Source organism: Chinchilla lanigera, unplaced genomic scaffold (genome assembly GCF_000276665.1).
Source record: "Chinchilla lanigera isolate Chin_1 unplaced genomic scaffold, ChiLan1.0 scaffold00007, whole genome shotgun sequence".
In the NCBI taxonomy this organism is placed as follows: domain Eukaryota; kingdom Metazoa; phylum Chordata; class Mammalia; order Rodentia; family Chinchillidae; genus Chinchilla; species Chinchilla lanigera.
Window position 1 is genome coordinate 1,978,927 of NW_004955408.1, and position 11,848 is coordinate 1,990,774.

The window sequence follows — 11,848 nt, forward strand, 5'->3', positions numbered from 1 at the left end:
AAGGAAGGTTGGACCACAGGTTGTGGCTGAGGGCTCAGTCAGCGGCTGGCTTTGAGCTCTGTCCGAGGTACCTGGTGTGGAGCTAGCACTTCCCTGGGGATGCAGAAGAATCCATTGACATCAAGGCCCTGGATTTTGATGGCCAGGAAGCCCCTCGGAGCAATTACTGTAGGGGTCCCAAGCAGGTCCCCTTTTGTGCCCTCCACTGCCAGCCCGCCTGGTTCTCCCAGTTTCTTAGAGTTCCGCTGTAATCAGACCCTTACTGCCACCGGCTGGGGCCCTGAGGCTCCGAGAGGGCAAGCGTCGTGCGCAGGGAGCAGCCTCTCATCACCAGGCTTTGTCCCTCCCCTCAGGCACCCTCGGCCCGTGTCTGTCACCACAGCTCCTGGAGGGAGGTTTTGCCAGTGTCACTGTGGTGGCACCAAGCTGCCCCTCCGCCCACAGACACGCGGCTCCCTTGCAGAGCTGGAGTCAGTGGCCTTCCCCAGATCCAGCTGGTCTTTGTTGCTGGCAGAGGCACAGCTGGGTCAACTTCTCCAGCAGCCTCGCGGGGCAAGACCTGTCCTACCCCTCACCCGGCCCCCATTTCCCTCGGACACGTCAGTCAGGACAGACTCCTGGTGTCCTCCTGCATGTCTGAGTCAGCGGCAGCCACAGGAGAGGGTCTCCTACTTGTAGAAAAGGTGGGGAAAGAAGACCGACCAGCAGGTAACTCTGGCAGGGGCCTGGCATGCTTGCTTGGGGGCCTGTTTTAGCAGCTGCCAAGCTGCCCAGGAGGCCGCACAGTCTGCTGCCCAGTGTTCAGCCAGTCACACGCAGCAGTTCTAGAGCCTTGGGAGCCACACACTGACCGTGAAAGGCCCCTGAAGGCACTGGCCACAGAGCCTCAGGCAGGTCAGCTCTGCAGGGACCCCAGGACCTTCTTCAGAGATGTTGGGGAGCAGATGGGCTCACAGGTGAGCAGCAGAAGACCTGCAGCCCAAGGGTCCCGAGTTCGTGTCCGCTGGGTGAGAAGCCAACCTGGCCCGTGCAGATGCTGACCCAAGGCTGCTCCCCATGGTGGGCTCCCCGTGCCTGGGAAACTCACCAAGGGCTCCTCATCTGCCTCCCCCCATTGTGGTTAGGGGCTTATTTGCAAGGGGAACAATAGAATACAGGACACATATTTTATAAGGTTGCTTATAATAGTCACCCAAAGAATGCCTTTCAAGAGAGTACAGGAAATCTGTCCACACGCTAAGACCAAGGAATCCAGCTGAGGGCCTGGATCCCACAGAAATGTCTTGCATGAGTCCATCTGAAGACCTAGAGCTCATAACAGTGCCTCTCACAAGTCCAACTGGAGGCCTAGAGCCCATAACACTATCTCATGCAGGCCTGTTTTAGGGATCTGCACTGTGAAGGCCCAAAGGTCAGTGGTAGAATCGAGGAAGTCTGTGCCAGTGAGATGAAAGATCTATGCTAGCAGGCTGTGGGATCTATACTGGAGTCAGGAATCGATTCTTAAAATAAGAACCCCCAAAAGGGTACCACAGCCATCCTCAGCAACAGTGAGGTCCCAAGCACCTTCCATGGTCAGGTCAGCCAAGTTCCCATCAGGAAAGCCAACGCAGCAAGCTTCTCCAGGAGACTGAACAGTACATGATCTTCCCCTCCAGAGCCAGGAAGAGATGCTCAAAGTGAGGACCCGGCCAGGGATATAGCTCAGTGGCACAAGTGCCTGCCTGGCAAGCACAAGGTCCTGAGTTCAATTCCCAGTACAAAAAAAAACAAACAAACAAACAAAAAAAAAAAAACCAAAGTGAAGGTCAGAGCTCCCCTAAAGTGAACTAAAGCCATTTTCAGTGTGAACAAGGTCCCAAGCTCCTTGGAGGATGAGAACAGCCGAGTTCATCAGGAAAGCCAGCATGATGAGCTCCTCCAAAACAACAGCTCCTTATAGCTTCTCTCAGCTTCCAACAGGCTCCCAACACCTTTCACCAGCTCCCCACAGCCTTTCTCAGTTCCCAACAGCCTCCTTCTCCTTGTCCAGTTCTGCCTCGTATGCTGCTGGCAACAGTCCCCAAGAGGGCCTCCCACTCCCAGCGCCATACTTACTCAGTTCCACTGCGGGTTATAAGTTCACTACCAGCCGTCAGTCCCCCACACCCTCCTCTATGTCCCCGTCCCATCCTGTGTGTGTCAGACATGGCCGTGCGGGAGCCTCACTGTGTGCGCAGAGCCCAGCACTTTCCTTCCCTCCCAGCGCTCTGTTGGCCAAGTATGGCAGGTCTCACATCCTACAGAAAGGAAGACAGAGGGTGCACCTTGTCTAAACCTCCAGTGCCCCCCAAACAGATGGTCCTGGGCCCCTCTGAGCCACTCAGATGCACTTAGAAAGTGCATCCACTTGGAAAGCATACCAGGAGATGGGGGGCTGAGGCCTCCTCACCATCCATGCCTCCTTCCTTTGCTCAGCCACCTCTCCTGGTCCCACTCTGTGCTGGGAGCTGGAGGCACAGAGCTACAGTGGGGGGTAGAACCCACCCTGCTGAGTGCCCCTTGATCAAGCACAGCAGAGAGGGATGCACCAGAGAGAGTAGCTGGGCCCTGGGGAGCACTTGCCTGGTATAGACTGCAGAGCAGTCTAGGGTGGGCATGGGGGATGGAGGGTACAGTGGGTAACTCCCAGCTGGCACCCGACTCAGATGCCTGGGGACCGGTGATGCCTGCGCTTAGGGGAGGAAGGTAACTGGGGATGAGTTTGGGTTTGGGCCTGCTGCCTGAATAGGAATCTAGATTTTACCTGGTAGACCAGTTGTCCAGTGGTGATAGTCACACAAAAACCTGCAGGACCTGGCTGGGACTGGCCCTGAGAGTTCATGGAGCAGCCTTGTTCTCCTGCATATGCCCTGCATGCTCCCCACAGCCCCTGAGTCCTGCAACTCCCCAGCCAGGCCTGCTGGGAGCTTGCCCAAGGCCCTGGGAGGCGAGGCACCGCACCCGGCCAGGGCAGCAGCCCAACCTGGAAGAAGCCCTCTCTCCTGGGCCTGCTGCCAAACCAGGGCACCCAGGAGAAACCCTTGTGCCTAGAATGCCACCGGGAAACCCTGGCACTGGCACGGCTACAGGGCCAGGCAGAGCCCAAGTATCCCGCACTCGTGGGCCCTTTCCTGCCATGCCCCATACCTCAGCCGGAGACCCAAGGGCCCCAAAATTTTGTGGGTGAAAGGTGGATCTTCCTCCCACAAGCACTGGAGGCTGGTGGGCTCCTGCCCCCACTCCCTTGCCAGGATGGGTCAGAGGAGAGGACAGCACCTGAGGGTGCTGACCATCCCCCGACACGGGGCTCAGGTATCCTGCATGACCGCCTCCATCTCCCAGGCATGAGCAGCCCCACTCGGGGTGCCAGGGAGGACACCTGCCACCGTAGGTCTGAGGTGTTGGTGAGACCCAGAGTGTCGAGGTCAGGAGCAGCTGCCTGTGTGCTGGGTGCAGCTGTCTCGGGTCTTGGCCTGGAATGCGGGCCTCAAGGGGTTTCTGAAACCAATTCCCACGCAGGTGTGAAAAGCTGCTTCTTACCGGGATGCAGAACCCTGGCCTTGCCAAATCACCACAGCCCCTGGGTGACCCCGGCACAAACCCCAAACTCAAGATCTGTGTTGGGGGTGGGGCCACCGAGGGCCACGTCACGGGTGCGGGTCTCACCTCCGAACTCACGGCTGCAAAGTGTGGCATGATCTCACCTTCTCAAGTTTTGCTCAGCCATCCTGACCGCAAGCCCTCAGCCCAACAGACTGGCAGGAAATTCCTTCTTGACTCCTGCCGTGGCCCGCAGAGGCTTTAGGTCCTACCTGAGCCCTGCCCATTCGGACCAACCTCTTCTCTCATTGTTCCCTGAAGCCCACCCTGCTCCCCGCCCGGGCTCCCCTCATGAAAGCCCGGAAGCGCCTCTGACCCAGGGCTGCGTCTGCTTCGCTGCCTCATGCCAACCCCACATCAGAGGTGAACAGGGCCTGGCGCCCAGTCATAAGTGGGGGCTGGAGCCGGAAGCACTGCCCAGGAACCAGCCTGTCCAGCCCTGACTGGGCACCTCCGCGTCTCTCCGGGGTTGTGCTGGGGACTCTCGGGGGGTTGGAGGCTGACTTTGCAGGAATGAGCAATGTCTTGAACTGTCACACTCGACCCCTCTGCCCTCTGAACCTGCGCAGAGGCTGGCACACACTGGGTGCGCAAGACAGCCGGCGCTGGGAAGTGTCACTGTAGCCACGACACACAAGTTCTGCGCATCTTTCCCTCCAAGAAATGGGAGGTCAGGGCGGGTTGGACCGAGGGATGGGGAGGGAGGCAGTGCGGAGGACGGAAGGACAGTGTTGCAGGGGGCCCTGTGAGGAGGACAGGAAGCACTGGCATGGCCACAGCAAGGACTGGGACCTCACGGGGCAGCTCTGGGACACAGAATGCTGACTGCTTTCTTTAGCATCAGGGTCCCTCGGGCCTCGGGGACAGACGCAGGTGGAGGGCAAGAGCCAGGCAGGCCGCGACGGCGAAAGGCTTTGCTGGGTAGGCAGGGCCCGACCGTGCTGTGTGCCGGTGACCTGCAGCTCGTTAGCACAGGGGAGACGCGGGTTGCGATGTTGACGGCTGACGGGAGGAGAGGGTGGACGGCCTGGTGCCCAGCGGGAGCTGAATTTAAGCCTCTGAAGCACCTCAGCAGTGTCCACCCCAGCCCACTTTGTCAGTTGTCTTCCCGGAATCCTAACGGGCAGGCGTTTGTCACAGATTTTATGCAAGAACTTGCTGGGACCCTGGCCCAGCCTTATTTCTTCTCCTAAATCTGGAATTCTCTTGCCTCAAGCGCGCCCCAGGGAAGAGGAGAGGGGACTCAAAAATGAATAAGGGAATAGAGGATGGGATGGCCGCCAGGCGGGACAGTGGTGGTGAGGAGTGGGGGGTGGGAGTGAGGGCGGAAGTGAGGGGCTGCCCCTCCCCCGCTGGTCCCCAGCCTGGCCAGGCCCAGGCCCGGAAGTGTGGCCGAGGCCGGCGGAGCCTCCAGCCAGGTGGTGTGGGCGGTGGGCAGGCTGTGCCCGGCACACGGGCTTCTTTCTCACACAGCCGTCTTTGTCTTCCTGTCTAGGCCCCCCTGGAAGGCGAGGCAAGCCGGGAAGAAGAGGCGACCCTGGTGAGTCCTGGATTTTCTCAGCTCCTAAGCCTGGGCGGGAGGTTGCCCATCACCCCGGCTGTCTCTGGTTGTGCCCCGGGCCTGGCGCCGGTCCTCGTCCCCTCTCCAAGGCCGGCCACGGTCCCTGGAGGACACGGTGCCAGTGCCCACCCTTTCTTGGCTTCTGGGCTGCAGTTGCAGGACTGTCCCCAAGGTGCTCAGCCACCTCTGAAAGTGGTCACTCGGTCCCGGTCACTCACGCATCTCCTCTGTGGCCCGGCCCTGGTCTCCACCTTGGCCTCCTCAGCACACACACTCCCTGTCTGCTCAGGCCTCGCCGAACCCAGCCGCCTTCCTCCCTGGGCAGAGCCTTGGGGAGGAGGCTCCTCACCTCCCTTCCACCCTTCCTGCAAAGACTCGCCTGTCCCTGCTGCCACCGCCCACCCCTTCAGCTTACCCTAAGTGTCTCACTCTGCAGAGCCGCCCAGCCCCCAGTCTCAACAGCTGATCCCTAAGAGGCACCAACCGAGCTGGACATGGTGGCACATGCCTGTAAGCCCAGCAACCCGGGAGGCTGAGGCAGGACGCTCCCAAGTGGGAGACCAGCCTGGGCAATGTAGCAAGACTAGTCCCAAGATAAAAATAAGACAGCGCTGGGGGGTGTAACTCAGCACTCCCTGGGTTCCATGCTTGGTACAAAAAAGGCATCAAGCCCACCCCCACTGCCTTGCCTTCCTTCATCTATGCCCGTCTGACCTTGTCATGGGCAAAGTGACCGACAGCCTCCCATGGACGTACCAGAAAACACCTTGCTGCCTTTATCTTTCTTTCTGCCTTCGTCTTCCCTTTTTTTCTTTCTTTCTGTTACGTGCACAAGTCTACGGCCCCACCACCCTGAACATGCCTGATTCGTCTGTTATATGCACAAAATGCTACTTATTTGCTTAGCAGTGGGAAACTCTTCCTGGCACGCCCGCCCCGCGTTCCTTGCTCTTCCCTTGTGCTGGCGTTTGGGGAGAAGTGGCAGCCTGCGGATGGGGTTTAACACCCGCAGCTCCACGAGGGAGCAGAGTGTGAGTAAAAGGAGCGCTCTGACTCTGGTGACATCTCTGCGAAGTGTGTGCGCAAGGGAGAGCTTCCCCCCCTGAGGCCCAGAGTCCTGCTCTGGAGAGCGATGGGTTGGTGACGGACGCGGGGAGTCGGCTTCCCCGTGCCTCACGCTGCTCCAAGGAAGCGTCCAAGCTGTGTACCTCCGAGCTGCGGGTGCTGGGGGCGCCTTTATAGATCACCAGGACAGTGGAGGTTGCTGCCCCTTTCACGGAACTCTGTGCCTTTCTCCACCCTCCCACTGGGTCTCCCTGCCTGAGCAGCCTCCCTGCCGGAATCAGGGCCCAGCTCCCCACTGCGTCCCTGAGCCCCACTCCCACCCTCCCTGCCTCCTCAGTGAATCCGCCCTGCCCCAACCCTCCGCCCTGCTCCCGAGGTCTCTGCTGCCCTGGCACTGTCAGTGCCTGCCTCCCGCCTTCCTGGAGCACTGTCCCCTCATCTGGGTCCCCGAGAGCAGGCTCCGCCCGGCCCAAACACAGAGCCAGTGTCTCACCCAGACCCCTTCCCATCCTCCCCATCCCGGGGGCGATGCCGCCCTCACGTACCACGCAGACCACTGGCATCACCCGGGCCTAGCCCTTCCCCACGCAGGTCCCCCGGGAGTCCGTGCCACTTCCACGGTCCTCGTGGCCACCCCCATCGCCTGTCCTGCACCCACCTGTTGCCCAGCGTTCACTCCAGGCCTCCCCTGCCCGGAATACCCCCTCTGTGGGTGGACAAACACTCCAAGCTCACTTCAGTCGCCCTCGGCATCAAGCTAAGCAGCTGCTCCTGGGAGCTTCCGCCACCCCTGGGGTTCCGGCGGCCTGCGCACAAATGCGGAATCCCTGCATCACAGCAACCTGGAGGTGGGCATGGTCGGCCTCGAGGGCACCGGGACCCGCCACCCGCAGGACCACAGGCCAGCCACTGCAGGGGCAGGCGTGGTGCTTGCTCCTGCCCAGCACAAGTTCACGTTGCTCAGGGAGAGCCTCTGGAAAAAGGAGCACCGCAGGAAGCACCTTTGCGCTTCTCTTTCTTGTCTCGACTTCCAGAAGCGGAGGCTGTTTTACGATCAGCTGAGAGCACCTCCTCTAGCCTGAATTCTGTGTGGAATCTCCCCCACTGTGTCTCCACCCTGCCGAATACACGCTTCCTCCTTCAGTCCTCACTATCCACCCTCGTAAAAGATTTTATTGCCTTTTGTTATAAGCTCCCTGACATCCTTTTTGGAAGGAAATCAGGAATACATAGTCACTTCTTTAAGGGCAAGGTATAATACTGTTCAGTGTACTTGAAACCCATTGGGAAGGCAGCCACAGATCTAAACAGACATTGCTCAAAAGAAGAGGCCAGGAGGCATACGTACGTAAAAAAGCTCAACTCACTGATCAGGAAGATGCAACCCAAACCCACAGCAAGCAGTCCCTGCGCCCCAGCCGGAATGCCCGTCCTCGGAAAGAGTACCAATAACAAGTGCTGGCAAGGATGGGGGGAAGGGAGCCCTCGTGCATGGTACAGCTGTTACGGAAAGCACTTTGAGGTTCCTCAAAAATTTTAAAATAGAATTATGACCCAGCAATCCCACCGCCAGTGCGTATCCGAAGGAAACGCAATAAGACATCAAAGAGACTTCCGCACTCCCCCAGTACCCAAAATAAAAAAAAAAGGTAGACCGAATTTTACCAAACTGAAACTAAAACATCTAGGTTCAACCATAGATGTGAACTTTCAGAAGAAAGAACTGAGAGACAGCTTGATAGTGATTATGTACTCAGCAGAGAGAGAAAATAAAGAAAAGTAGCCTCAGGAATGGACGACACCAGCGTTCAGAGAACAGAGTTACCAAAAGGACAAAACAGCAGGAAAATGTTGAGGAAAGATGGATGAAAGCTTCCTGAATTTGCTGGAAATGATTACTGTCCATTTCCAGGAAGTCGAGAGGGCGCCGAGCAGGACAAGTGAAAAGGCCCAGGGAGAGGGGCAGGCCAGGGAGAGCGCTGGAAATCAAGACCAAGGACAAACCCGGGAGCAGCAAGAGGGGAACCACCTGCCCGCGGCACCAGGGCTGCGTGAGCCCCGCGGCGTCCCGCGGAGTCCAGGGAGCCGTGGACGGCCACTCGCTCACTCCGGCACCCAGCGCGCTGCCTTCCAGGAACCAAGGCAGGTGCAGCCGTGTCAGACCGCGGCTCCCCCAGTCTGTGACTGCGTTGAGCTCACGGTGCACTCCCTTTCCCGGGTGACGTCTAAGGTCAGCTGACCCTCAGCCTAAGCCACCGCAGATGCAGGACCGTGATCTGAGCACGCACACCCCTTTCCCCCGTATTCACCGAACAGTGCGTTTTCCATTGCCATCAGCTGGACGCCATCACTCTCAAGGAGACTGAAGGTGAAGCGGGTGCCGTGCCTCGGCAGAGACTGCGCCATCTGACACAGGGGCATCAGCACCCTGGGCTTCGTCTCTGTGGCATCCTGGCTGTCCCTGTCAGGAACCAGGGACAGCTGTGCCTCAGTCACACCTGGACCAGGAGGTCCTTCCACCGCATCCCAGCTGTGACCACACAGGAGCCCAGGCGGGGGCATGAAGCACGGTAGCCAGGTGCCAGGCGCAGGGCTTTGGAGACCTGAGGATGTGACTGTCGCCCGACAATGCCGCAGTGCTGCCATCCTGCCCGGGTGCTGCCTGGAGGCCAAGCCAGGGATCTGAGGGCTCACAGGGCTGCTTCCGGCCTGTATTCACACGCGTGTACACACATGCACGCACACAGTGACCTCGGGGAAGTTCAGCACGCTCAGAGCACTTCCTGCCAAACCTGCTTCTCTCCGCCCTCTATTAGGCTCAAGGTCGACCTGCTGGGCTCTGCCCGGGTCAGAGGCCGATGCCACCCCCAGGAGGTTTCTGAGCCTCAGTTTGGGCTCCTGTGAGGTATACTTCGTGAGGGTGCAGCTGGGGCTCGGGAAGCTGGCACCGAGCTCCCAGGGCACGGGCAGGGACTCAGCACCGAGGGACCTTACTCTTCGAGCTCGAGCACACACACACACACACACAAACACACACACACACACACCCCTCCTCACCCTGCACCTCCTCACGTTGCCCTCCATTTTCAGTACTGCAGGCTCTGGGCTGTGCCGTCAGGACCCTGGGCTCCCAGAATAAGCCGAGTATGCAGACAGCAAGAGCTGTGAGGACAGACAGACGAGGGGTTTTTCTGCCCACGTTCAAGTTCATGTACTGATTTTCTGACGGACCTTGCCGTATGTATGCATCCAGCGGGGGAGAAGAGTGCAGGGTGGAGGTCAGGCCTCCCTGCCTCTCCCGTCCCCCAGCTGCTCGGCTCCGGGCTCAGGAGCAGCCTTCCTAACCACCTTCTGTGTCCACAGCTAGAGATATTCCACTATCTGCCAAACAAAACCTACAGATTTTTAGTATGAAGCACTTCATAGTATGTATATCATGTCACACCTGTTTAAAAACCTAACAAACCACTGAGACATTGTCAGGAACTGCATCTTTTATGGCTGCATAATATTCCAGTTACACGATATCATTCTTCATTTAAGCTGCGCCCGTGCTGTTTCTAATGGTGTTGCTATCTCGCGGTTCTTCAGTGAATGTTCTTCTATACTTGGCCTTGTACATGTACAAGAATAAATTTCTAGGGGGCAACTGTTATGGCGATTGGTATGAGCATCTGAAATCTCTTTTTTTTTTTTTTTTTTGGAGGGCCAAGGCTAGAATCCGAGGTCCGTGCATGCTAGGCAAGCACTGCCCTGAGCTACACTGCAGCCCTACATCTTCAATACTGCAGTGACGAGGATCCCGAGCCATGCTCTGGAGGAGAGGCCAGCTGGTCTCCCACACGTGTGTGAGCTGAGCGTCCTCCTTGCCGTGCCCCTGGTTGTTCATCAGATGTTTCTCACTTTTCCTAATCTGACGCCGCTGCAGCTTAACCTTCATTTCTGTTATGAACAAGGACTGGACGTTGTACTGTTCAAGCTGCTTGCCTTTCCCACCCTGTGAACCCTCCCTCTGTACCGCGGCCATGTTTCCCGCAGGCTGCTGATGTGAGCAGTGACTGTTCCTCCCTGACAACGTGGACGGCCTGTGGCAGTGTTTCCACACCCGCCGCCAGGCTCCCAACTCCTGCGGGTGAGGCTGTCGCTTTGCTTCGGGGTCTGTGTAACTGGAACAGACTATTTTTTTGGCACCAGGAATCAAACTCACACCATTGCACTTGCCAGGCAGGTGCTGTGCTGCTGAGCTACATCCCCGGCCCAGACTTTCTTTATGAACACAGAGGAAGGCCTTCTCAGGGGTTAGAGAGGAATTTTCCGCTTTTCCTCTAGGAGTTCACGATTTTTTTAACTTGAAGAGCTCTGGCCCAGGTTCGTGCTGACGTGCAGGCCGAACATCGCTTATTCTTGGGAAGGACCAGGTTTCCTGCTGCCCCAAGGGAGGACCGAGCGTCCACCTCGTCTGAGGACAGCGTTCGCAGCAGGCGGAGTGGCATGGCAGGTGGAGTGAGACGCCCTTCTGCCCGGAGACGGGGTGGCAGCGGAGTCGCCCTGTCTGGAGCAGGTCTGGTCTCGCGTGCCTGTGTCTCCAGCCCCCGGCGCAGCCCCCTCCCCAGCGTGACCTGGGGCTCAGTCCTGCTGGCCCTCCTTCCTTCTCGGGCGTTTCCTCCTTGAGGTGTTTTCCCCGCGGTGGCGGACAGTGGCTGTGCAGGTTGCCGGAGTCCGCTGTGTGTTCCAGTCACGCTGGGGTAATGAACACACCAGTCACCGCCAACATTGGTCATTTCTGGGAGCAACGTCCAAAATCCTCTCCTCTGGCTGTTTTGAAAGAGACAACAGGTTGTTGTCTCCTGTAGCGTCCTGCGCGCTGTAGACTTCACCCGCCTGACCACGTGGACCCGGCCCTGTCTGTTCCCCGCCGCCCCACCGCCGTCCCTGGAGTCCGGGTGGCCACAGAGACGCCCTCTGCGTGCTGCCTCAGGGTCCGGCCCCTCTCCTGTCTTCGCTCCCCTGTCCCCGATGCATAGTCCTCCCGCACATGGCCCGCCGCCCCAGCAGGAACACCACTCCCTTGAGCTTCTGCCAGACGCTGCCTCGGGACGCGCCCATCCTGAGCCCTCACCGGGCATTGCAGCTGCCCACCCACACCCACCCTCTTCTCCACGGCACCCTCCCGCCCCCAGGCGGGCCCTGTCTCTTCCGCTCTCTCTCCTGTCTGTCTCCCCGCGGGAAGGAAGCTCTGTGAGGTCTCTGTTATCCTCGAAGCTGAACTCCAGGGCCCAGAGCAGTGCTGGGCAGAGAGCAAGTGCTCGGGAGCCTCCGGGCCACGCGGGAGCTCAGCGAAGAAGCTGGGCCGCTGTCAGTCCCTGGCTCTTGCAGGGCTCGGGTTTTGGTGTGGAGGGAGATCAGGAAGTGGATTCCAGAGCACGGAACAGTGGGCTACGCACAGTGACGCACACCCCATAGTGCAGCTACTCTGGAGGCTGAAGCAGGAGGATCACTTGAGCCCAGGAGTTCAAGACCAGTCTGAGCAACAGAACAAGGCCCCATCTCAAGGAAAAGGAGGGGCGGAGAGATGATAGCTGCAAGGGTAGATTAGGGAGG

General features: G+C 58.8%; 1 protein-coding gene across 1 annotated transcript in view; it reads left to right on the forward strand.

The window, feature by feature from the left end:
* Nucleotides 1-11,848, forward strand: part of Col23a1 (collagen, type XXIII, alpha 1) — a 262,912-nt gene that overhangs the window by 207,380 nt on the left and 43,684 nt on the right. The window contains exon 4 of the mRNA XM_013507342.1: nt 5,117-5,161. Coding sequence (XP_013362796.1) covers nt 5,117-5,161 — 45 coding nt within the window. The remainder of the gene's footprint in view (nt 1-5,116; nt 5,162-11,848) is intronic.